The following is a 22,848-nucleotide window of genomic DNA, read 5'->3' as shown; positions in this document are numbered from 1 at the left end:
AGAGAGTGCATCATGTGAGCGAAACCGTCGTCGCTGAGAAGCCCCGCCACAGCCGAGAGCAACGAGTGGCCCAGTCGACGGCTGGCCCGATGACACGCTCAAGGAACAACTCCCCGGCCGTTCAGGAGACCAAGCGCGGAAGACCTCCAAAATTCGTCTACCCCAAACCAGCCTCCTCGCCAGATACCAGCCCGCCCCCGAAGAAGACCGCACCCACTACCCATGACTTGACTCAGATGGAGTATTCCGGCGAAGAGTCTGAGGTATCGGAGACACCTCCTAACCAGCGTCTTCGATAATCCCACTCTTGAACAACGTTCGGAAAACAACGATGGCCCTCGCACGAACACGGACTATGAGACTTTTCGGTTCGGAAGTAGGGAAAGTGTAGTACCTCTTCCGACGCAAGTACGGCAGGCTGAAGGAGTCATCCGGGACGTCTTACCCCAACCCGTTGATGACGAGTTCACCTCCGTAGCCGATGGATCCAACGACTATACCACGACACTACAATTTCAATCGGCACCAACAACAAGCAACAGCATCGCATCCAACCACCGACTCACCGACGATACTACACAAAGTCTTTCCCCAGTGCCGGCTATTGCCGGTGTTTCTGGAAGCAGTCGTGTAGTAGTTTCGGCAATGGCTGGCACTGTGGGGCAAGACGTCCCACAGGTCAGTCTTTTGAATTCTCAACCACAAACAGGTACTGCCGCGCCTGCAATCTTTTCAGATACCCACCATACCACACCAACCGCAGCAAATCCCAATCGACAGCGACTAACATCAACCAATCGTCTCGCTATCAACAACCGCCCCGAAGAAACTACACAAAGTCTTTCCCCAGTGCCGGCTGTTGCCGGTGTTTCTGGAATCAGTCGTGTAGTTGTTTCGGCAATGGCTGGCACTGTGGGACAAGACGTCCCACAGGTCAGTTTTCGCTTATCCCTACCTCAATCAGGTACTGCCGCGCCTGCAATACTTTCAGACACCCACCAAACACCACCAACTACTGCAAATACCAATCTACATCAACCAGCATCAACCTACCGCCTCGTATTCAACAACCAACCCACCGACGATACTACACAAAGTCTTTCCCCAGTGCCGGCTATTGCCGGTGTTTCTGGAAGCAATCGTGTAGTAGTTTCGGCAATGGCTGGCACTGTGGGACAAGACGTCCCACAGGTCAGTCTTTCTAAATTCTCATCCCAAACGGTTGCTGCTGCGCCTGATTATCTTTCAGGGTACGCCACATCATCACTATCTCCCGGAGAAGGCCCTTCGAGAGTTCATCGCAGAAACATTACACAAAGCGCTTCCCCAGTGCCGGCTGTTGTCGGTATTGGCAGAACTAGTGTAATGGTTTCGACAGCAGCTGGTACTGTGGGACAAAGCGTCCCACAGGCAAGTGACAGTTTGGTTCCTTCATCGTCAGAGGCTACCGCACTCCCTCTTTCTCCCACAACAGACCCGCCGATTCGAAGATTATCAACCTCGTCATCCACCACACGATCAGCTACGGATAGTCGCTCCGGCGGCTGCTTCGCCCTCCAGTGGAATATCCGTGGTCTTAGGGCCAACATCAGCGAGCTGAAGTTGCTAATCTCCGACCTCGAACCGTGCGTCGTAGCTTTGCAGGAGACCAAGGTGAACCAGACTGTTGTTCCGCCAGACTTCGTTGGCAGAAACTATACGTTGCTGCTACAGTCAAGGAACGCTAACTACTGGCAACATGGTGTGGGCCTTGCCATCCGAGAAGGCATACCGTTCGAACGCATCCAAGTCGATACCTCTCTGCATCTCGTTGCTGCTCGCCTTCACGCGCCGATCCAGGCAACTGTTGTGTCGATCTACGTTCCGCCGAGTTCAGCTCAGTGCCAGACCGCACTGGATGAATTGTTCGACCAGCTGGAAGGTCCGATTTTAATCCTCGGAGACTTCAACGCTCACCACATCGCATGGGGATCGCACCAATCAAGCACGCTTGGACGATTTATAGCCGAAACAACCCTGACAAAGCAAATGGTGATCTTGAACGACGGCTCAGCTACCCGCATCGATCCGGCTTCGGGCAACACTTCGGCGATCGATGTGACGATCTGCACAGAGAGTCTGGCTCGGAGGTTTACCTGGCGAACCTTAACAGACACGCACAACAGTGATCACTTCCCAATTGCGGTGTCCATGCCTGGGTGGTCAAATCAGCAAACAACGCGAAGGAAATGGCTGTACGATCGGGCTGATTGGGAGCTATATGAATGGATTACAGCCGAAACCATCCGCCCAGAGACCGAGTGGGATGTAGGTAGCTTCACCGAAAAAATAATTGCAGCAGCGACTAAGTCTATCCCGCGGACTAGTGGCCGAATCGGACCAAAAGCGGTACCATGGTGGTGCCCCGAGGCAAAGGCGGCAATCCGTCGGCGACGGAAGTGTCTTCGGTCGCTCCGACGTCTACAGCAGGTCAACCCAGATCAACCCGAAGCGTTGGCGGAGTTCCAAGCAGCAAAAGCGGAGGCACGAAAAGCGATTAAAGAAGCGAAGGAGAAATCGTGGGAAAGCTTCGTAGGGCAGATCTCCCCGCACAGTACAACGACCGAACTGTGGCGCACGGTTAACACACTTCGTGGAAATCGGACGAGACGCTCAGTGGTTCTTAAACGGCCAAACGGATTCACGGACAACCCCGAAGAAGTAGCGGAAGAACTAGCGACGTACTACGGCGAAAGATCGGCGACGTCCAGCTACCCTCCATCGTTTCAGATGGCGAAAATGGTAGCTGAGAGAGAGTCCATAGATGTTTCGTCTAATACCGGCGACGCGTACAACGTTGACATCACCCTAGCCGAACTTCTGTGGGCTCTCGACAAAGGGCGAGGTGCCTCGACAGGTACCGATGGGATAGGGTACCCGCTGCTCCAACGTCTTCCTGTGTCCGTAAAATTTGTACTGCTGGAGCTGCTCAACAAAATCTGGCGCAACGGTGAGTTTCCCGCCAGCTGGCGGAATGCCCTCGTCGTTCCTATTCCGAAGCCGAACTGCCAAGATTCCGGTCCTGCTGCCTTCCGCCCTATCTCACTTACTAGCTGCATGGCGAAGACACTCGAGCGAATCATCAACCGTCGTCTTATCACGGAGCTAGAGTCAAACGGACGACTTGACAAGCGTCAGCACGCTTTTCGTGTGGGACGCGGTACCGACACGTACTTCGCCGAGCTGGAGAGGTCGATACCGAACGCCGACGAACACTCTTTGATAGCGTCTCTGGATCTGTCGAAGGCATACGACACCACCTGGCGACACGGTATTCTTCGCTCCCTGAAATCATGGCGGATACGTGGTCGGATGATGAACCTTCTGCAAAGCTTCCTCTCGGAGCGAACGTTTCAGGTGTCGTTGGGTGGTTACACGTCCAGTGAACACAAGCTGGAAAATGGTGTGCCGCAGGGATCAGTGTTATCCGTAACGCTGTTCCTGGTGGCGATGCAGCCCATCTTCCGGGTACTGCCGGATGGAGTTGACATACTCCTGTACGCCGACGACATCCTCCTCGTCGTTAAAGGGGCAAAAAGTGAAGGGCTACACACGAAATTGCAGGCCGCCGTTAAGGCTGTATGTAAATGGGCGAAAAGTGTCGGCTTCGCAATGTCTGCTGCCAAGTCGCATGTGTTCTACTGCAGCCCGAATGCACGTCGGGAGCCGGCGCGGAACATCATTGTTGATCAGGTCTCTGTCCCGAAAACCAACCGGTTGAGGGTTCTAGGTGTCACTCTCGATCGCACCTTGACATTCAAACCGCATTGCAAAATGATGAAGAAAGCATGTGAGTCACGTCTGCGAATACTCCAAATGATCGGAGCCAAACTACCGCGAGGCAATCGGACGAGTCTGCTACAAGTCGGATCGGCGTTAGTAACTGCAAAACTGACGTACGGTATCGGATTGGTGAGCCGAGGAGGACCAGCAACACTGGAGACCCTTGCTCCGGCATATAACAAAATGGTCCGGTATGCTTCTGGAGCGTTTGTTACCAGCCCGATAATTTCGGTCATGGCCGAAGCGGGCACCTTACCGTTTGAGCTGTTGGCGGTTCAGTGCATAGCGAGGACAGCCATCCGCATTCTAGGGAAAAACAGCCAAAATAACTCTCTTCCCTTGATTCAGCGCGTTTCGGATCGTTTGGAGGAACTCACAGGCACTACACTCCCTGCTGTCGGTCAACTTGTGAGGCAAGGCGACCGTGCTTGGAACGAACGGAAACCCTCGATTCTGTGGGACGTGAAGAGGAGGATACGAGCCGGGGACCCACCGGAGAAAGTACGTCCAGTCGTCCAGCAACTTTTGTCGACCCGCTTCCACAACTCGACCGTCGTTTACACCGATGGTTCGAAGTGTGAAGATACGGTAGGAGCCGCTTTTTATAATAATGGCATCTCCGGAACGTTTAGTCTTCCTAAGGAGTGCAGCGTCTTCTCTGCAGAAGCGTATGCAATCAAGAAAGCGGTTTCAATCCCAAACATCCGGAACGAGGTAGTGATCCTAACGGATTCGGCGAGTTGCCTGCAGGCCTTGGAGGCAGGATCTTCCAAACACACATGGATCCAAGAGATCGAGCACATTGTGCGGAACAAAAATGTAAGATTCTGCTGGATCCCGGGACATGCTGGCATAACCGGCAATAATGAAGCAGATCGCTTGGCCAACGCGGCTAGACAGCAACCGGCTGTTGACACTCCTATCCCCGGTGAAGATGCTCTGAGGGCGATAAAAGAAAGCATACGATGCCAATGGGAACGACAATGGTTTGCAGTTCGAGAAAACAAATTGAGAGAGATAAAGCACGACACGAAGAGGTGGACAGAACATGGCAATGCGGCCGACCAACGCGTGTTGACGAGATTGAGAATCGGACACACGCGTCTCACACACACTTTCCTCCTGAAAAAGGAATCTCCGCCCACTTGCGAATGTTGCGGAACGTTGCTTGATGTAAGGCATCTCATTCTGCACTGCAGAAAATATGAGCAGGAAAGAAGAAAATATGATATCAGCAATATCAGCCTGAAGGAAGCCTTGGATAATACCAAAGAGCGAAATGCAAAGCTTGTTAAATATCTCCATGACACCAGACTGTATGTGAAACTGTAAATGAATTGAATTGTGAAACGTAAATTTGTAAACAGGTTAAGTTCTTAATTTTTTCCGACACGAATGCACCCTTCTGGTGTAAAGTGTCACTAATAAACAAAAAAAAAAAAAAATTATTATTATTATTATTATTATTATTATTATTATTATTATTATTATTATTATTATTATTATTATTATTATTATTATTATTATTATTATTATTATTATTATTATTATTATTATTATTATTATTATTATTATTAGTATTATTATTATTATTAAAATTATTTGAATTTCATGATAAGGGAGCATTCAAAAATGATGTCCATTGTTCATCTTTCAGTATTATCTTATGTATTAATGATATAGACAAAATTTACCGATAGAGAGCCATGAGTTGGTATAAAGCTATATATGTTACACTGGCCATTTTGCATAATAACCATTAGGCATTCCATCATAAATATGCTCCTAATTATTTTTTTTTCTATATGACGTAGAGAAGGATGCGCAGAAGAGTGATAGGGTGCCGGTACCAATGGTTGTAATGTACCAGTAGATTGGACTATGAAATAAAACGTACATTTTTCGATAAAAACGACATGTGTTATTTTTGGTGGATAGATCGCCTCTTACTTACTTACTTATTTGGCTTTACATCAATTATCTTGATAAAGCCTCGCCAACAATATTTCGCCAATTCCCTCGGTTCATGGCCGCTTCTCTCCATCCTCGACTGTGACCCACGCTCTCCAGGTCCTGGTGTACCTGATCAATCCACCTAGCTCGCCCGAAGATCGTCCTTAGCACTCGGCGTTCGAGAACCCCAAGAGCTTGCAAGTCCTCCTCGAGCATAGTCCACGCCTCATGCCCATAGAGGACTACCGGTCTTATGAGCGTTTTGTACATCGTGCATTTGGTGCGGGGGTGAATCTTTCTTGACCGCAGTTTCTTCTGGAGCCCATAGTAGGCACGACTTCCGTTGATGATGCGCCTTCGTATTTCCCGACTAACATTGTTGTCAGCCGTCAACAAGGATCCGAGGTAGACGAACTCGTCCACCACCTCGAAGGTATATCCGTCTATCGTAACACTGCTTCCTAGGCGGGTCCTGTCGCGCTCAGTTCCGCCAACCAGCATGTACTTTGTTTTCGACGCATTCACCATTAGCCCGACTTTTGTTGCTTCGCGTTTCAGGCGGGTGAACAAATCTGCCACCGTTTCAAATTTTCTCCCAATAATATCCATGTCGTCCGCGAAGCAAACAAATTGTCCGGATCTCGTGAAAATCGTGCCTCGACTGTTAAGTCCGGCTCTCCGCATGACACCTTCAAGCGCAATATTGAACAACAGGCACGAAAGTCCATCGCCCTGTCGTAGTCCCCGCCGAGACTCGAACGAACTGGAGTGTTCGCCCGAGATCTTCACGCAGTTTTGCACACCGTCCATCGTTGCTCTGATCAATCTTGTGAGCTTCCCGGGAAAGCTGTTCTCGTCCATGATTTTCCATAGCTCTATGCGGTCGATACTATCGTATGCCGCCTTGAAATCGATGAACAAATGGTGCGTAGGGACCTGGTACTCACGGCATTTCTGGAGGATTTGCCGCACGGAAAAGATCTGGTCCGTTGTCGAGCGGCCGTCGATGAAACCTGCTTGATAACTTCCCACGAACTCGTTTGCTATAGGTGATAGACGACGGAAGAGAATCTGGGATAGCACTTTATAGGCGGCGTTTAGGATGGTGATTGCACGATAATTTTCACACTCCAGTTTGTCGCCCTTTTTGTAGATAGGACATATAACGCCTTGCTTCCACTCCTCCGGTAGCTGTTCCGTTTCCCAGATTCTGACTATCAGCCGATGCAGACAAGCGGCCAACCTGTCCGGGCCCATCTTGATGAGTTCGGCTCCGATACCATCCTTGCCAGCGGCTTTGTTGTTCTTGAGCTGTTGAATGGCATCCTTAACTTCCCCCATCGTGGGAGCTGGTTGATTTCCGCTATCCGCTGTGCTGACGTAGCCATCGCCTTCGCTGTCCTGACCTTCTGTGCCTGTGTTCTCTGCGCCATTCAGGTGTTCATCGTAGTGCTGCTTCCACCTTTCGATCACCTCGCGTCCGTCCGTCAAGATGCTCCCATCCTTATCCCGGCACATCTCAGCTCGCGGCACGAAGCCTTTGCGGGATGTGTTGAGCTTCTGATAGAACTTCCGCGTTTCTTGAGAACGGTACAGCAACTCCATCTCTTGGCATTCCACCTCTTCCAGGCGGCGCTTTTTGTCCCGGAATAGGCGGGTTTGCTGTTTCCGCTTCAGTCTGTATCGTTCCACGTTTTGCCGCGTACCATGCTGCAGCATTGCAGCCCGCGCTGCATTCTTCTCCTCTAAAACCTCTTGGCACTCCTCGTCGAACCAATCGTTTCTTGAGCTCCGTTCCACATATCCGACAACGCTTTCGGCAGCGTCGTTAATGGCTGCTTTGACTGTCCTCCAGCAGTCCTCAAGAGGGGCCCTATCGAGCTCGCCCTCATCCGGCAACGCTGCCTCAAGATGCTGCGCGTACGCATTGGCGACATCCGGTTGTTTCAGCCGCTCGAGATTGTACCGGGGCGGGCGTCGGTACCGTACATTGTTGATGACGGATAGTTTTGGGCGCAGTTTCACCATCACCAGGTAGTGGTCGGAGTCAATGTTGGCGCCACGATAGGTTCTGACGTCGGTTATGTCGGAGAAGTGCCGTCCATCGATCAAAACGTGGTCGATTTGCGATTCTGTCTGCTGAGGTGATCTCCAGGTGTACCGATACGGGAGGCTGTGCTGGAAATAGGTGCTACGAATGGCCATGTTCTTGGAGGCGGCAAAATCTATTAGTCGTAGGCCGTTCTCGTTCGTCAGCCGGTGGGCGCTGAACTTTCCAATCGTCGGTCTGACCTCCTCCTCCTGGCCAACCTGAGCATTCAAATCTCCTATGATGATCTTGACGTCGTGGCTTGGGCAGCTGTCGTACTCGCGTTCGAGCTGCGCGTAAAATGCGTCCTTGTCATCATCAGTGCTTCCGGAGTGTGGGCTATGCACGTTGATTATGCTGAAGTTAAAGAATCGGCCTTTGATTCTTAACTTGCACATTCGTTCATTGATCGGCCACCACCCGATCACGCGCCTTTGCATATCACCCATCACTATAAAAGCTGTTCCCAGCTCGCGTGTGTTGCCGCAGCTCTGGTAGATGGTATGATTACCTCTAAACGTTCGCACCAATGCTCCTGTCCAGCACACCTCCTGCAGCGCTACGATGTCGAAACCGCGGGTCTTCAGTACATCGGAGAGTATGCGAGTACTTCCAATGAAGTTGAGAGATTTGCAGTTCCACGTACCGAGTTTCCAATCGCTAGTCCATTTTCGTCGCTGTGGTCTTTGCCGATTGTTCCGGTCCGTATTCTCTCGTTGACGTTCCTGTGCTGATGTGTTTTTACGGTTGGATTGCAGGGCCTGACACCAACCCCCTAGATTTCCGGAGGACCATTCCCCCTAAATGTTCGGAGGGCCATAGTGCGCAGTTTAGCTTAGAGTCCTTCTCTGGCACTCGGACGATGATCAGCCGCCCCTGATATGGGGAACAGACGCTGTTGTGAGCCGCTCCTAACGTGGAGTACAGACGCTCCAGGTTTGCAAAAGCAAACCCCCCCTTCCCTGTCAGCATACGACCAAAGTTCCCACCGGGGGTTGGTTACCCGATCTTCCCCAAGGTTACTCGTACCCCGGCCAGTACCACGAGGAGGTAGGGATAGGAGTTGCTGGGCAAGAGGCTAAGGACCGCACAAAGGGGTCTATTTTATTCCTTCAGGTACGCGAGGTACCAATGGTACGCCATGCCCAGCCATTTACCGCCATAGATCGCCTCTAGTTTAGCCGATTTGCCAAATTTCAGCTTTCAATTCTATCAAAAAGTCATATAAATAATTAAGTTAACGCAAAAAAATTGCTCCCTTGCACCAATAGTCGCCGTCGTGTTCCAGTAGTGGATCAACGGATGGAAGCAGTTTTTTAAATGGATGTATAAAAATGAAGAAAAGTCCTAGAGATGATCTTTATGCTTCAATCGAAGGATATTATAGTTGTTTCGAGGGAAAAATGTAAAACCCATGTAAAATTTTACCATTTTGTTCAAAATTCCTTGTATCATTCCCGAACGTCTACTACTGGAGCACTAGCGCAACTACTGGAACACGTGTACCAATAGTGTCTCAAGCGATTTTATGTTAAAAAATTAGTTTTATCACTCTTTTTATATTTTTCGCATATAGTAGAGGTTGAAATCTTTCTGTTGACGCCAAAAGATCTCTTTTAAGGTTTTTCGTTATTTTGTTATTTTTTTAAAGCTTAGGTAGTCCACTAATGGCACCGGCACCCTATCTATTTATTTTGCTAAATTTACATATTATATCTTATCAGTACAAAGACGTGTAACATGATTTTGTTTGGAATCATTGGAAAATAAAACTTTCGAGCAAAAGGATTAGATTTTTCAAGCTATGGATTTCTATGGCGGGTTTAATTTAAAAGTCATTTTAGTTTTTCATTTAATCTTGAAATTCACATGTGCTCCATAACCTGTTGTAAAATGTTTTCTACATTGAACAACGTGATATTTTCAGACCAGAATTTTTAAGGAGTTCTAATTAGAATTTTGTTAGCTTTGTAGACCTGTTTCAGAGATATTGAAGTGAAAAAAAAATGTTATTCTGAAATTAAACCTTGTAAGATTCTGGACTGAAAATAATCCATGAAAGAAATCAAATTTAGAAGCATTCTGAGTCAGATCAGATTTCAGACCAGACTTCATTCTAGGCAAAATCTTTGCAAAAATTGAAAACAAAATTCCAGAACAGAACCAATGCAAATGGTTGGAAAATTTTGAACACAATCATGACAGGTTTCTTAGCAGTGCCATGACAAGATTCTGAATCAAATCAAGAGCTGAAAATGTTGTAAATAGTATTTTAACCAGTCTCCGGCTGAAATATTATGAAAATGTGTATTTGTGAATACAGTGAAATTTCTAATTTCTACCAGAATTATGTAAGGATTCCGATTATATTTTAATTTTTTTTTAATTAAATTCATATTTATTTTACTTATTTTGTTTTACATGGAAAATGGTTTACAATTTAAGAGGTTGACCAAAGTGGTCCTTCAGCTTTGATTCTGTCGTTTGTTTTGTTGCCTAGTTTCTAGTTTGGTTTTATCCTGATAATAAAGTTGGCCTTATAGGCTCTGGTAGTTTAAGATTCCGATTATAAATAAATCTTTGGATTCTATAAACTTCGATCAGAAACCAAATGATTACAGCAATTTTGAGTGCGAACAGGCTAGGATTCCAATGATATTTTGCCAAGATTTTAACACCAATTTGATAAAAATAATTACAAAGTCATGTTAAGATAGTGACTAGAATATTTTGTTGATTTTATTAAGATCTCGATTAGAATGTTCTTGGTCAATGAATTAGGGCGATCCAACATATGGATGGTAATTCAAAATTTCCATATAACAATGAATAACTTTTCATTGTTCATATTTCAAGTATAAATGCCACAATTCGGGGTGTTTAAAAATTCGAAATCTGCCTCAATGCTAACCTTCTCATGTACTTGAAAACTTTTTTTTGACGTTGGATAACGTCCTTCGGCAACATATGGGGGTACAATTTCAAAAAACGAAAAATTGAGCATGTAACGAAAAATGGTCAGGTTTTGACCGCTAATAACTCAGCCATTTGTCGATAGATTTTCAATATTTATACATCAATCGATCGGAAATTTATCTACGCGTCGATTCAAATGGAGGACACTATTGATTATTGGCAACAAACTATTGAAAAATCGTAAAATGTTGACCCCTTTCTTATCTAACCAATCACGTTCAAGCACATTTTTGGGTTCCGCTTCCCATTATAAAAGCGCACCGGTCCTGCTTCTTCCCTCAGTCTTCTTTTTGCGGTCGGACTGTTCACACGGTCGGGCGAGTCATTTTCGCTTTGCGTTTGCTCCCGCCGTCACAGTTCAATTTGTGTCGTCGTAAGAGGAAGACGCAAGATTGATTTGCGGCGGCGATGACGATGGCTTGGGCGCTTCTCCGAGCGGTGAACTACTGCCGCTCGGAAAAGCGTCCAAGCCGTCGTCATCGCCGCCGCAAATTCATCCGCGCTTGCAGATTTCGACTTTGAATTTCAGCATCGGTGGTCAAGAAGCAAGCCCGCTAGGAACGAAATACCACAGGCCCTCTGAGTTGCTGATCCGAGGAGCTGCTTCTAATCGAGCGTCGGACTTGTGAAATCGATCAAGATTTTAAGAGTGAGCATCGTTTGCAGATTTCGACTTATGCCCGGTAATCAACAACCCGTTGCTGTTGTGCACCATCCACGTCACGTCATTTAGCTGGTTCGTCGTATAAGCAAATCGGCGCTTTTCAGGGCCATCAAATGTGTTGAAAAGAGTTGAAAGAATAATATTTTCGACCTCATTACATCTTATATTTCTCAATGAATCTCACAGCTTCATACAAAATTTAATTTGTCATGAATAATTGATGGCACGACAATTTGATACTGTATTTGCGGACGCTGCTGCAGTGCCGTCACAACATTTCACAACGATTGTAAAATAGAGTGGCATTTTCAACAGCTTCTTAGACTTGCCATATTTTATGAAAACATATGTAACAAAATTGCGACATATTTAGAATGCTTCTGAAAAGAAATTCTCATTGAACAATTTTCATTATTTTGGCACCCATGGATCAGAAATTTTCCTTCATACAAAAGAAAACTATTGATTATCAATAGCTAACCATTGAATATTGGAAATCTTTCTACGAATCGACTCCAATAATTAAAAATATTGATTTTCATGAATAAACTATTGAAAAATCGATAAATATCAAGGCATGTCTTATTTTCCATAGAAAAGCACATTTTTCTTGTGTATTCCTAGCACAGACATCATTGCTCGATATCTTAGCCACTTTCGTCATGCAAAGGGAAACACCCCTTTCGGTCTTCTTCTTACTCCTCTTTATCTATCGTGTTCAGTCGAAGCCAACCAAGCTTCAATGAGCCCCGCGCACATCAGTCAATCGTCGACCAGCAATTGGAAAAGGAATCCTATCGGAATAAATTTTACACATTCGTCGTTGCCGCTGCTTCTGCTCTTGTTTATTCCCAACCCAAGCTAAATGCTGCGGGTTCCGTGAAATCGCTCATCATGGCCATGGGCATCCAGCTAGGCCATCAAATTCATGGAGAACTCGTCTAGAAACCTTGAAAATTGCCGTCGGAGGAGTGAGCAAACCAACGAAAACAACGAAGCACAAAATTACCGACCGCATTTCGATTTAATCGCCTTCGGTAATCTTTTGGTGTGTTTCTGTCTAACAATGTGTCAATCCATCAGTTCGATCACCCAGTTCGATCGACGGTGACTAGCCCCAACCGTCCTTTTCAGGACTACCATTTCATTTTTAAAGATGTGTGAGAATTTTCCACCGTGAAGACCGACATTACTAGTGATTGGATGTGATTGATTCAGATTTTGGTCAGTAATTTGCATGCAATCATTTATCACGGCTAAATAATGCTTCTCGAGAATCACAGTGTCAAGAAATAAAATTCACATTGTGCGCGCGGTCAGGTAAATCGCGAACGGCACTTGAATTAAGAATCCATCACGGTTTGCCTCGCAATGGACCAATGCACGAGTTCACTAATTTGATGTTTGAGCGGTGCCGAATTCATTCGTTGCCATGGTCACGTAAATAACACGGCACCGCTCAAACGTCAAATAGTGAACTCGTGCATCGGTCCATTAGTGATGATTGAATGATGCCGTTGTCGTCGTCGCATGCTAGAGCGATCAGTATCAACTTGGCGAACAAAGGGCTCATAGAGCTTAGTGACATTTGAACACACGTAGACTAGCATACGCTCGTCATACACAGTTTGTTTTTGTTTTCCTCAAAGAAACTTGCACACACTTTCCAGACTCATCAAAATGCATATGGAAATATTACCCAATTTGAAATATTTACACCCGGTTTCTGGGTGTTTTTCTAGACTGAGTGCATATTGTTTTCCTCTAAGGTTCACAACTACATCTACACTAGGGCACTCATACCATTGGGCGTGATAACCACTATTCATTTATTTCATAACGCTGAAAATGACCATTTTTGATACCCACCCACCCCTTCGTAACGCTTTTTGTATGAATATGCTACAAATTTTGTATGAGCCGTAACATCGTAAGGACACCCACCTACCCCCTTCGGCGTTATGAAATTTGTGAATAAGCCCAAAGAGCTAAAACTTATCAGCAACAGCTTTGTTGACGTTTTGATTTGGTAAGAAATTGTCGATCGAATCGAAATACACACACAGAGAAGACTGCAAAAATGCTACCGCCGCCCGACACGAGCGACGGGAACCTAGATAAAACTTTGCCATTTATCTCCGCTGAAAACTTATCATTCGAAATTACAATTGATAACTAAATATTAATGAATCAATTGTGGCCCTGTAAAAGGTTGTTGTTTGAAATTGTGCTTCAATACAATTTAAGCGCCTTCGCCACGGATACGACGAGCCGGCTGGATGTACTTCGGCAAGATGGTGACACGCTTGGCGTGGATCGCGTACAGGTTGGTATCCTCAAACAAACCGACCAATTAGGCCACGCTCGCTTCCTGCAGGGCCATGACGGTCGCGCTCTGAAATCGCAGATCGGTCTTAACATGACACGGGAGACCGTGTTATTTTCCCTATCTTTGGTCTCACTCTAACAATTATCATCAAAACTTTGCAAAAGCAAATCTCTAGTTTTAGTGAACCATATATATATAATGCTAGTGACACATTTTTCGCATCGATATATTGAGTGGTACTTGAGATTAACTTTTCAAATGGAGAGGGTGATTAAAACACCGTCCCGTGGCCTTAATCAAGAAGTCCTGATCGATTTCACCGCCAGCAACAACGATTGCTGTGGCGCACAAGATTCGCAAACTCTGCACCTGTTATGATGTGGAGCTGGGCTTGTCAGATGATTATGGTGATATTTGCGCTGCCGAGAACACTATAATGAATTGTCGGGCACTACTGGTTTGCTTCTACATTTCTCCGGATACCACAATGAAGCAGAAGAAGTTCTTTATGGCGCGGAACTTTTTCGAGTATCAAAAGGAGGCCATGCCAATCATCGTGACAGGTAACTTCAACATCGATTTGAGCAAAGAGGAGTACACAGAGTTAGTGGACTTCATGGACAAGAGCCTCAACCTCAAACTGGCTTCGGAATCCACTAAAGCAACCAATCTTAGTGGATAATGAATGGACCTAACGTTCAACCGGTATATTTGTTTGGAGAGCAAAAGTTACCGCTCATGCTTCATCTTCCATCGACCGGTTCTATCGGTGTTGAAGTGTTAACCGAACCAACCAAATAATAACACTCAATGTTTATAATAGATCAGAATTGACATGCAACAAATACCGGGTACCCCCGTTGGTTTGACCACATTTAATCTGAACACTTTTTAATTTGTACCCCGCTAATTTGCACATCGTTCAGATTAAAAATGGTTCTAACGTCATTCTGCTCATGGAAAGGAGTAGAAAGAAATGGAACGCGGTGGAACGGTACGCAGAATCAAAACAAAACAGTGAAAGAGGTGACCAGAAACACGTTTCTCGGGTGACGAGATGTTCAAATTAAAAATGAACCCCGATGGTTTGCATGAGGTACCGTTCAAATTAACGGGGGTGTACGGTAGTTTAAAAATTGATTAGATTTTTTGTCAGTACCTAGAAATCTTTCATAAGTTCGTGACGGTCCTAAATCAGGAAATAGAAGAAGCTAACGTTATCCAACGTCAACTTGGCGGTCGTATATCGGAAACAACCTCTTACTTTTTTTTTAATTTGTGTTGAAGATTTTTTAAAACTTCGAAGTAGGTATACAGCTTTCTGGGGAATGGTTCGTTCTGAGGAATGCAATTAAAGGGAACGGTATTCTGGGGAACGTTATAGAATCGTACTGATAGCTTTAGAGTCCATTTCCATTCCACAGAAATTCGTTCGTTCATCCGTGCCATCACCGAAGCGCTGAGCTATTTCAAATCGCAAGCCTCCTTCGAACAAGCGGCCGCCTACGTGAGTCGATTCTGCGTCCGATGGGGCAATCGTTTCTACAACATGCACGGTTTCCGCCTGCTGAAACGACTCAACCAATCCCTACTGCGCTACCGGACGATGGACCTGGTACGGGTGCTGACCAATTTGAATAGTTTGCTACCAGATGAGAATTACCTGGAGAAAGTGGTTCAACTACCGACACGTGCCAATCTGGATTATCTGCTGGTGCGCTTGCAAGGAACGGCCAAACTATTCTGTCGAATTATAGTCCTATCCAAGGATGCCGCCCGATACTTCGTCCGATTTATGTCCACCGGCTATTTCTTCAACGTTTGTTCACTGTTCCTGTGTCTCCTAGCGGAGGTTTGGTACAAGTCGAGAGAAATTTGTCAGAGAATAGTTCTGATCTACAACCAACTACATTCGTTCCGATCGCTTCTAGAGAATACGGCTGAAGAATGGCCCAGTGGAATTGAGTGCCTCTATCCGGAGGACTTGGGCGCTTGGTTGGGCGATGAGTTCCGGCAAGAAGTCGCCTCACGTGATGAGTGCGGAAAGGAACTCCCCATCAACACGGACGCTAACCTATTTCTGTTGCTTTCAACTGAGAACCCTGACTTGTCCACTGCCAAGAAAGTGGACGCCCGAATTGCTGAAAAGCTGGCGAAACCTACGATCGAGGCGGATTTATCATCCTCCATACCGAAGGCTCTACTCATACAAAAACTTAAAACAGACGAAGGAGAATCCATCGAAAGAGTAGCTCCGGCAACGTCCAATAAGCCCGCCAAAAAGCCGCAATTCGACATGCGTAGCATCCGATCCAAATTCGACGTGAGAAAGTTCCTAGACGAGGAGAAGGCCCAGCGACGACAAGATCGATCCCAGGCCCTCACCCGTGATGTGGCGGATAATGTGTTCAATGCGTTTGCCTCCGGTATGGCAAGGGATTTGAACCGAATGGGAACGGGCGATTTGCTGCAGGTATTCAAGCAGGAACTAACGGAGCTCGTTAAGAATCGTTTGAGCAAGGGGAATTCGGGAAAGTCGAAGAAAAATAAACGTTTTTCGTAAGTTCAACATCATGTGAGTAACGCGTTTTATTGAAATGTACCTATACAGCCTTTAAAAGTGGTCACCCTGGGTGCTGTCCAGCACGCAGACCGGTTTCGTTCGAACTACCGTCTGCTGCGGTTTGTAGTTCTGCTTCTGCAAAAAGAAAGACGGAAACGAGTCTGTTCGGTTGAATTATACAGCAATCATGTTCGGGTCAGGGTCATTTGGGATAATATCAAACCACGAGTAAAGTAAGGATTATTTCCCATACATGACTGGTTGCGGTAAAACTGCAAAATAATAGTGACTTCAGTAACCTCAAACCATGACTTCAAATCTACAAGTATTTGTCATAAACTAGACATTTAATACGTTCTAAGTGGGTATTGAATCTGCTTGATGAATGTAGAATGTAGAGAACTGCAGTAATTTTAATTATTCAGTTAATTTTCTGGCATATGACTTGATTGTCATAAATGGTCAAAATGATGGCTCATTACATGTGGTTTAAAGGAAAAAAATCAGCTCTAACGACAAACAACACGGTATTTGAACGGTCCAAGAGGGCCATCGCTCTTGCAGCAACATGATTTCAACACCTCACCACGCGCGCTAATCATAGATATATCGAGCATCCGATAAACTGTTTGTCGTAGGACAAAGGGTTTGTCGGATATTGTAACAAGTTGCGATTAATGCGAATCAATTCAAAATTCACGGATAAACTTTCTCACATTCCATGCACGTTTGACTTTAGGATCAAAAATGGTATGCTAGAAGTCATATCGTAGAGTGAAAGCGTGAAAATTTTCCAAAATTTATGAATTCGGTTTGCGAACACTTGATCGTTAGCACACTTGCCGAGCGATTCATTTTTCGCGGAGCGAAGTTTGTTATGATGGCTTGACGACTAAGGGTTTATCGTTGTTGCTATGATCGCATGATAAAGAACAACCACGATGCATCATTTGTTTTATCATGATCACTAGATTTCCATCCTTGATGCCAATTGATTGTCCTCTTTCAAGCAATTCTAAATTTTACCAAATGACACCCCTTTACTTCTGGGGTCCTCAAATGCTATTATGCCAAATGACCCAATCCACATCAAAGTCATGTCAAGGTCGGAACGAATTCAAAAGATTGAGAACCTCCATCCTAGCTTAACATCGCTTACCTTCACAAACGCTTTGAAGTTGTGCTTCCCATTGCTAGTTGAGCTGGCATTTCCCGTCGAATAGAAGCTCGTTGAATCATCAGCACCCGCTCCGTGGTTCGGCCGATTGGAAGTCAAATTCATGCACTTGACTCGCACTTGAAACATGGCCTCCATTCCGTCTACCCAAACGCGCGTCTTCTGGTCTTCGTCCTCATCGAGCGGCTCCTTCTTGATCTTTGCCGAACTGTCCCCGTTACCGAGATGATCATCATCCAGATCCTCCTTTTGACTCTTGATTTTGAGATCACAAAATGTCGACGCTAGCCAACCCTCCATTGGGATCTGAATAGGCTTGATGAACTGCTTATAGGATGGCGCTGATCCGGTGGAATCTTTCGTTTCGTTACTTATCGATTCCGAACTGGAACTTGGCACCGATCGCTCATTGTTTTTCTTCTGCTTCGATCGCTTGGAGCTTCCACTATCGAAAGAGAAAAGATCTTCCTCTTCAGCCGCTTGATGTCGAGTCTTTCTTCCGACACTTTGCGATGGCTGCTGCGAACTCGAGAACGCCTCGGCGATCGTTGCCTGGCGTTTGGAGCGTTTGGGAGCAGCTTCTTCAAAGTTGAACAGATCTCCCTCCCCATCATCGAGCAGCAGATTCAGCGGTCGCTTCTGTTTCTGCTTCTGCATTGTGGGTTCTTCGTCAACGACTGGCTCGCGATTCACCGAGAGGAATCCCGAGAAGTTGGACGTTTGCGATGGTTGAATGCTGGCAGGAGTTTCGGGGATTTCCAGTTGACTAGGTATCTCTTGTTCTTCTGAAATTTTCGGTTCAACCGATTCGGAACGAGCTTTCTTCACCTCTTTAGGACTATCACTTTGTTGTTGTACGGTTTCTCGTTTACGTTTTTCTCTTCCAACCTTTGGTTCTACTTTCTTAGGCTTCGCAAATTCCTGATCCTTCTCAGAAAACTTCAATGGCTGCTCACTGTAGTCCATCGAATCCGTCATCAAGATTTTGTGAGCCTCAACACTCTGTGAGCTATCCCGCGACTCTGTTTCCGGAATCGAGATACTCTCCTTGGTGCCAACTTTCAACGCTCCTCCACACTCCTCGCTGTTCTTGGCCAAGGTCTCGCCACCTTCCGCAAACGGGATAGTTTCCAAGTCCAACACATTCGAAAACTTGTACAACGGATTGCAGTACTTCTCCAGCGAGCAGTGCAAAATGGCCAAACCGATCTCCGCATCCGGAATCAAACGTCGGCCGGCCTTTGAGACGATCTGCGTTAAACCATCGACTGCCTGTGACGAGGTCTGAGACATCTGCGAATCCATTCCCGCTTGCATTACTATCACATCCGGCCCGGTGAAGAATGCCTTCGCAATCTTCCGCTTCTGAGCACATATGCAGCTTCCACCGGCCAGTTTTACAATCCCCTCATACTGACTCATGTGCTTCGGTTTGATGAAGACAAACGTCTTACCCTTGAATAGCGCCTTCCTCTCGGGAACCTTTCCAAAGCTCATTCCTTCGCTTCGAACGTACGCTTCGACGAATTCCGGAATGAAGTCATCTACGTTGGGAAGTGGACTCCCACGGTCCACCGCCTTGACACACTCTTCGAAATACTCCGGTTTCACAACCGGAACCTGGCTGATGAGACACATCAGAAGCTTCGGAGTAGTAGTAATACTTTTCATGATTAGATATCGTGTACTTCCCTCCACGAAAGCATCCCGCACTTTTCCTCCCAGTAATTCAAGCGCGTGCTTCAAACGGCCATCCACCGCAATTGTCGAAGTGATGCAGTCGAAATCTTCGCGACCAACCGTCCAAACGCTCAGACATTTCCCAAACCGCAACCGATCGCCCACACTCAATTCCGAGGGAGTATTCTTAGCGATTTGATCCCGCTCCGATTCGATGGCATCGTTGACGAATGTCCCATACCGTGAACCGGCGTCGACCACTTTGAGCGTGGTCGCGTCCGGATAGAGGAATGCGTGATTCCGGCTGATGGAGGGATCACCTTGGATGATCAGCTCGCCGTGCGATCGGCTGACCGTGTGTTTGGCGATGTTCGGCTTGACGTAGTAGATGGTCCCTGTAGTGGGAAAAGGACGTCGATGAGTGGATTTTCTCCACAGTATTTTGTAAAAGAACTTACCATTTTGAACATTTTTCAAAAACCACATAATAAAGTAACTATTATGAACTAAAATCGAGCTAGTTTTACAGCATACAAAACGTGAATATACAAGAGAATCACGTCCCACTATTTTTGTTGATGAAACGGATCAGTCGGCTAACGATTTTGTTCAAGGGCTAACGCTGCGCATGGCGGGATTTATAAGCGGTTCCTCCTCCTTTTAGGCTTAAACGAACCGTTTTACCCACACTGTAAACTCGGCTTTACTCTTTAATGTGTGAAAAATACCCATTATTTTCTTATATATAAAAACGTCAAAATAAAGGGTACTTCATTTTTTCAAATAATGGGTATTTTTTGCCCATTTATATATTCCGCGTATTTACTCTTTAATGGGTGAAAAAAGTCTTGCAGCTATAGTCATTTAAGATTCATGGAACAGCGTTTGATGTTCATTAGTTCGTTACTATTATATCAGAAATAAGAATTAAAAAGTGCGGATACGTAAAAGGTAGGTTTCATATTTTTCGTGGCTGTGTCCTCTATCTAAACAATTAATCAAATATTTTACAGAATGGATTTTCTGCCCAATACATCCCGTTGCATGCCCCGCTGCGCAAAACCGCCAGGAACAGCTGCTCCATTCATTAGGCTTATTGATGAATAGATTATTCTACTGCATCAGAACAATAATTGTTAATATTATGTTGAATAAAATACGTTTGTTTATATTAAGAAGTTGCTATAGTTTATGTTTTATACACGAAAATAAACAATAAAATTTATTGAATTTTGATGTTCGGAAAAAGAGTAAATTTTACCCTGTTTCTCTAAAAATACTTTTTGGATAATGGGTAAAATTCACTCGTTGATTTGACGTACAAGCCGTTTACTCTTTAATGAGTAAGGGCCCTTTACTCTTTTTATGAGTTAAACTAGTTTCTCTCAAAGAGGGTACTTTTTTACCCTTTAAAGGGTACTTTGGTGTTACAGTGCAGGCAATGGCAAGCCAATCGAGCCCTCTGTCACCATAGACCAATCCAGTTGCCTGCGTAGTAGTGCAATGTTGACAAAATTTTCTTTGTTTGCTGTGAGAATCCAAATATAAACAGAATTGCTGCAAAACAACCACTTCCTTGTTGGCCTGTCGTTGACCGAAAGCTCAATAACGTCAAACAAACATCGATACGTTTTCATTCTGAGGAAATCGACTTGTGTAAGATTGATTGTGCGTTGGTGTTCGTGGCAGTTTGCTTGGGGACCTCTATAGAAGATAGTGTCTCCATCATGTCGATAGCCTGGTTTTACCAGTTCGTTTAACCTGAGAGAGACTCGCGAAAAGGAAAAATATCAACGTCATATGCAGCCCTGATTCCCCTCTCACGAGACGTCAAATGCAGCCCACCGTTTTTATGGCTGAAAAAGTGAAAAGTATTGTGTTCAAAGTAAACTGTTATTAAAAACCTCAGTCGGTGGAGCAGTTTTTTCCAAAGTTGCTGATGAATCTAAGCAGAAGATTAATTATTTCTAATGTCTGCTACGTTTGCTGGCATGAAATTTCACTCAAACGGCTATTCATGATTCGATGTGATGCAAACTCAATCATTTTTTGCTGAGAGGTACATGTGAGGGTTTGAACAGCATGCGCATAATTGGTATAAACACAAAGTGGAAAAAGAAAAAAACTAAGCAATCACAGAAAAAGAAGACCGTCTCCGCGAGTCTCGTCTCAGCGTTTAACCACAGACAAACAGACGTCACACTCTCATCATTGTCCATCGACCACCTTTTTAACGGTCGATTCAAAAATATTGTAGGTGGCTAATCCGCCACCTGCAGCGCTCGCGTCATTTTTGTTCGTGTTTGACGTTTATACACTACCGCCATCTGTTGGCTTGTCGGCCAAACACACCGATTTTAGCATTGGGCGTATATGTCTTCGTGATTATGATTTTGATCGAGATTTGTTCTAAGTGTTACGTCTGTTTGTCTGTGGTTTAACTATTAGTTAAAATTTGACATTTCGAAAGTTATTTTCTCCTCAAATCGTTAAATTGAACATCGCGGTCGACCCATTTGAGCTTTGTTTGACAGTCGAGTAGTTATTTCAGAACAAAGTTGACAGATAGTTAGTTATTCTCAAATTCACGGGAGCAGAAAATAACTTAAGAACTGTCAAGTGTAACCATGCTCCAGAACAGGGTTATTTCTAACCGGAGGGGAAATAACTATCGAGCTGTCAAATTTTAACTAAAAGTTAAACGCTAAGAGGTTAAACGAACTGGTGAAACGGTTCACAGCGTTAGGTGATATTGGGCGGTATGAATAAAGTGTAGTATAGCGGGAATGTAGTAATATTCAAATTTTCACATGATTTGTCGTGTAAGCGACAAATTTGGCATATATGCATGATTTAATTGATTTTATGTGTCACTCTGAATGGAATTTTCTTAACGTGCAGCATCACTCCGCACTCTGAATGGAATCTTCTTAATGTGCATCATCAGTCACTGCTCATGTTCGAAAGTAGTAGCACAAACAAACAGACGTCACACTCTCACTGCTGTCCATCGACCAACTTTTTAACGTTCGATTCGAATATATGGTAGGTGGTCAATCGACCACCCGCAGCGCTCGCGTCGTTTTTGTTCGTGTTTGACGTTTACACACTACCGCCACCTGTTGGTCCATCGGCCACCTACAGTGTTTTTAGCATTGGGCGTACATGTTTTCGCGACTATGATTTTGATCGCGATTTGTTCTAAGTGTTACGTCTGTTTCTCTGTGGTAGTAGGTACTACATGTTCGAAAGGTTTTTTTATTCATATCAAAAGTGTAGTAAACTTTGTGGATTTTGTTTTTGAGTAAATGCTACACGTAGTAAACTTCAACGCTTTTTATTCATAACGCCCATTGTCTGGTACGCTGGATATGATACACTGCGCGGCTGTTGTAATGTTTCCAAAAGCGCGCATTTGCCCAAAATTCCACGCGGCGAATGGTTTAAGAAAGGAACAGCCGCATTTGATGGAACACCGCAATTACAGTCTCCTACACACTCAATCACGATTTGCTTGTTCGGTAATTTTTTATACTGGGTACGAATTGTAAATCATAAAAATAACCGAACTTTCAGCTTTTTGACTGAAAACTTC

The 22,848-nt window shown here is 45.2% G+C and overlaps 2 protein-coding genes and 1 long non-coding RNA gene across 4 annotated transcripts in view; 2 read left to right on the top strand and 1 right to left on the bottom strand.

The window, feature by feature from the left end:
* LOC5564277 overlaps window positions 1-16,412 on the top strand; it is a 42,820-nt gene extending 26,408 nt beyond the window's left edge. The window contains exon 2 of the mRNA XM_021853933.1: window positions 15,258-16,412. Coding sequence (XP_021709625.1) covers window positions 15,258-16,396 — 1,139 coding nt within the window. The 3' untranslated portion in view covers window positions 16,397-16,412. The remainder of the gene's footprint in view (window positions 1-15,257) is intronic.
* LOC110679411 (nibrin-like) lies at window positions 16,393-19,873 on the bottom strand. 2 transcript variants are annotated; one of them, XM_021853931.1, is made up of 3 exons: window positions 19,712-19,873; window positions 17,556-19,648; window positions 16,393-16,557 (listed from the first exon to the last, which is right to left on the bottom strand). In XM_021853931.1, exons 1-3 carry the CDS (start codon window positions 19,737-19,739, stop codon window positions 16,501-16,503), a joined length of 2,178 nt encoding a protein of 725 aa, XP_021709623.1. In that variant the 5' UTR covers window positions 19,740-19,873; the 3' UTR covers window positions 16,393-16,500. The 2 variants fall into 2 exon arrangements, with proteins under 2 accessions (XP_021709623.1, XP_021709622.1); XM_021853930.1 differs by having other exon boundaries at window positions 16,393-16,531.
* A 237-nt stretch (window positions 19,874-20,110) lies between these two features.
* Window positions 20,111-20,431, top strand: LOC110677711. Its single transcript, XR_002501145.1, has 2 exons — window positions 20,111-20,204; window positions 20,267-20,431. It is a non-coding gene; the product is annotated as an uncharacterized LOC110677711 (long non-coding RNA).
* Window positions 20,432-22,848: the final 2,417 nt, after the last annotated feature.

This window comes from Aedes aegypti, chromosome 3 (genome assembly GCF_002204515.2).
Source record: "Aedes aegypti strain LVP_AGWG chromosome 3, AaegL5.0 Primary Assembly, whole genome shotgun sequence".
Lineage (NCBI taxonomy): Eukaryota > Metazoa > Arthropoda > Insecta > Diptera > Culicidae > Aedes > Aedes aegypti.
The sequence above is the reverse complement of the archived record's forward strand: the minus strand, read 5'-3'. Positions and strand labels throughout refer to the sequence as shown.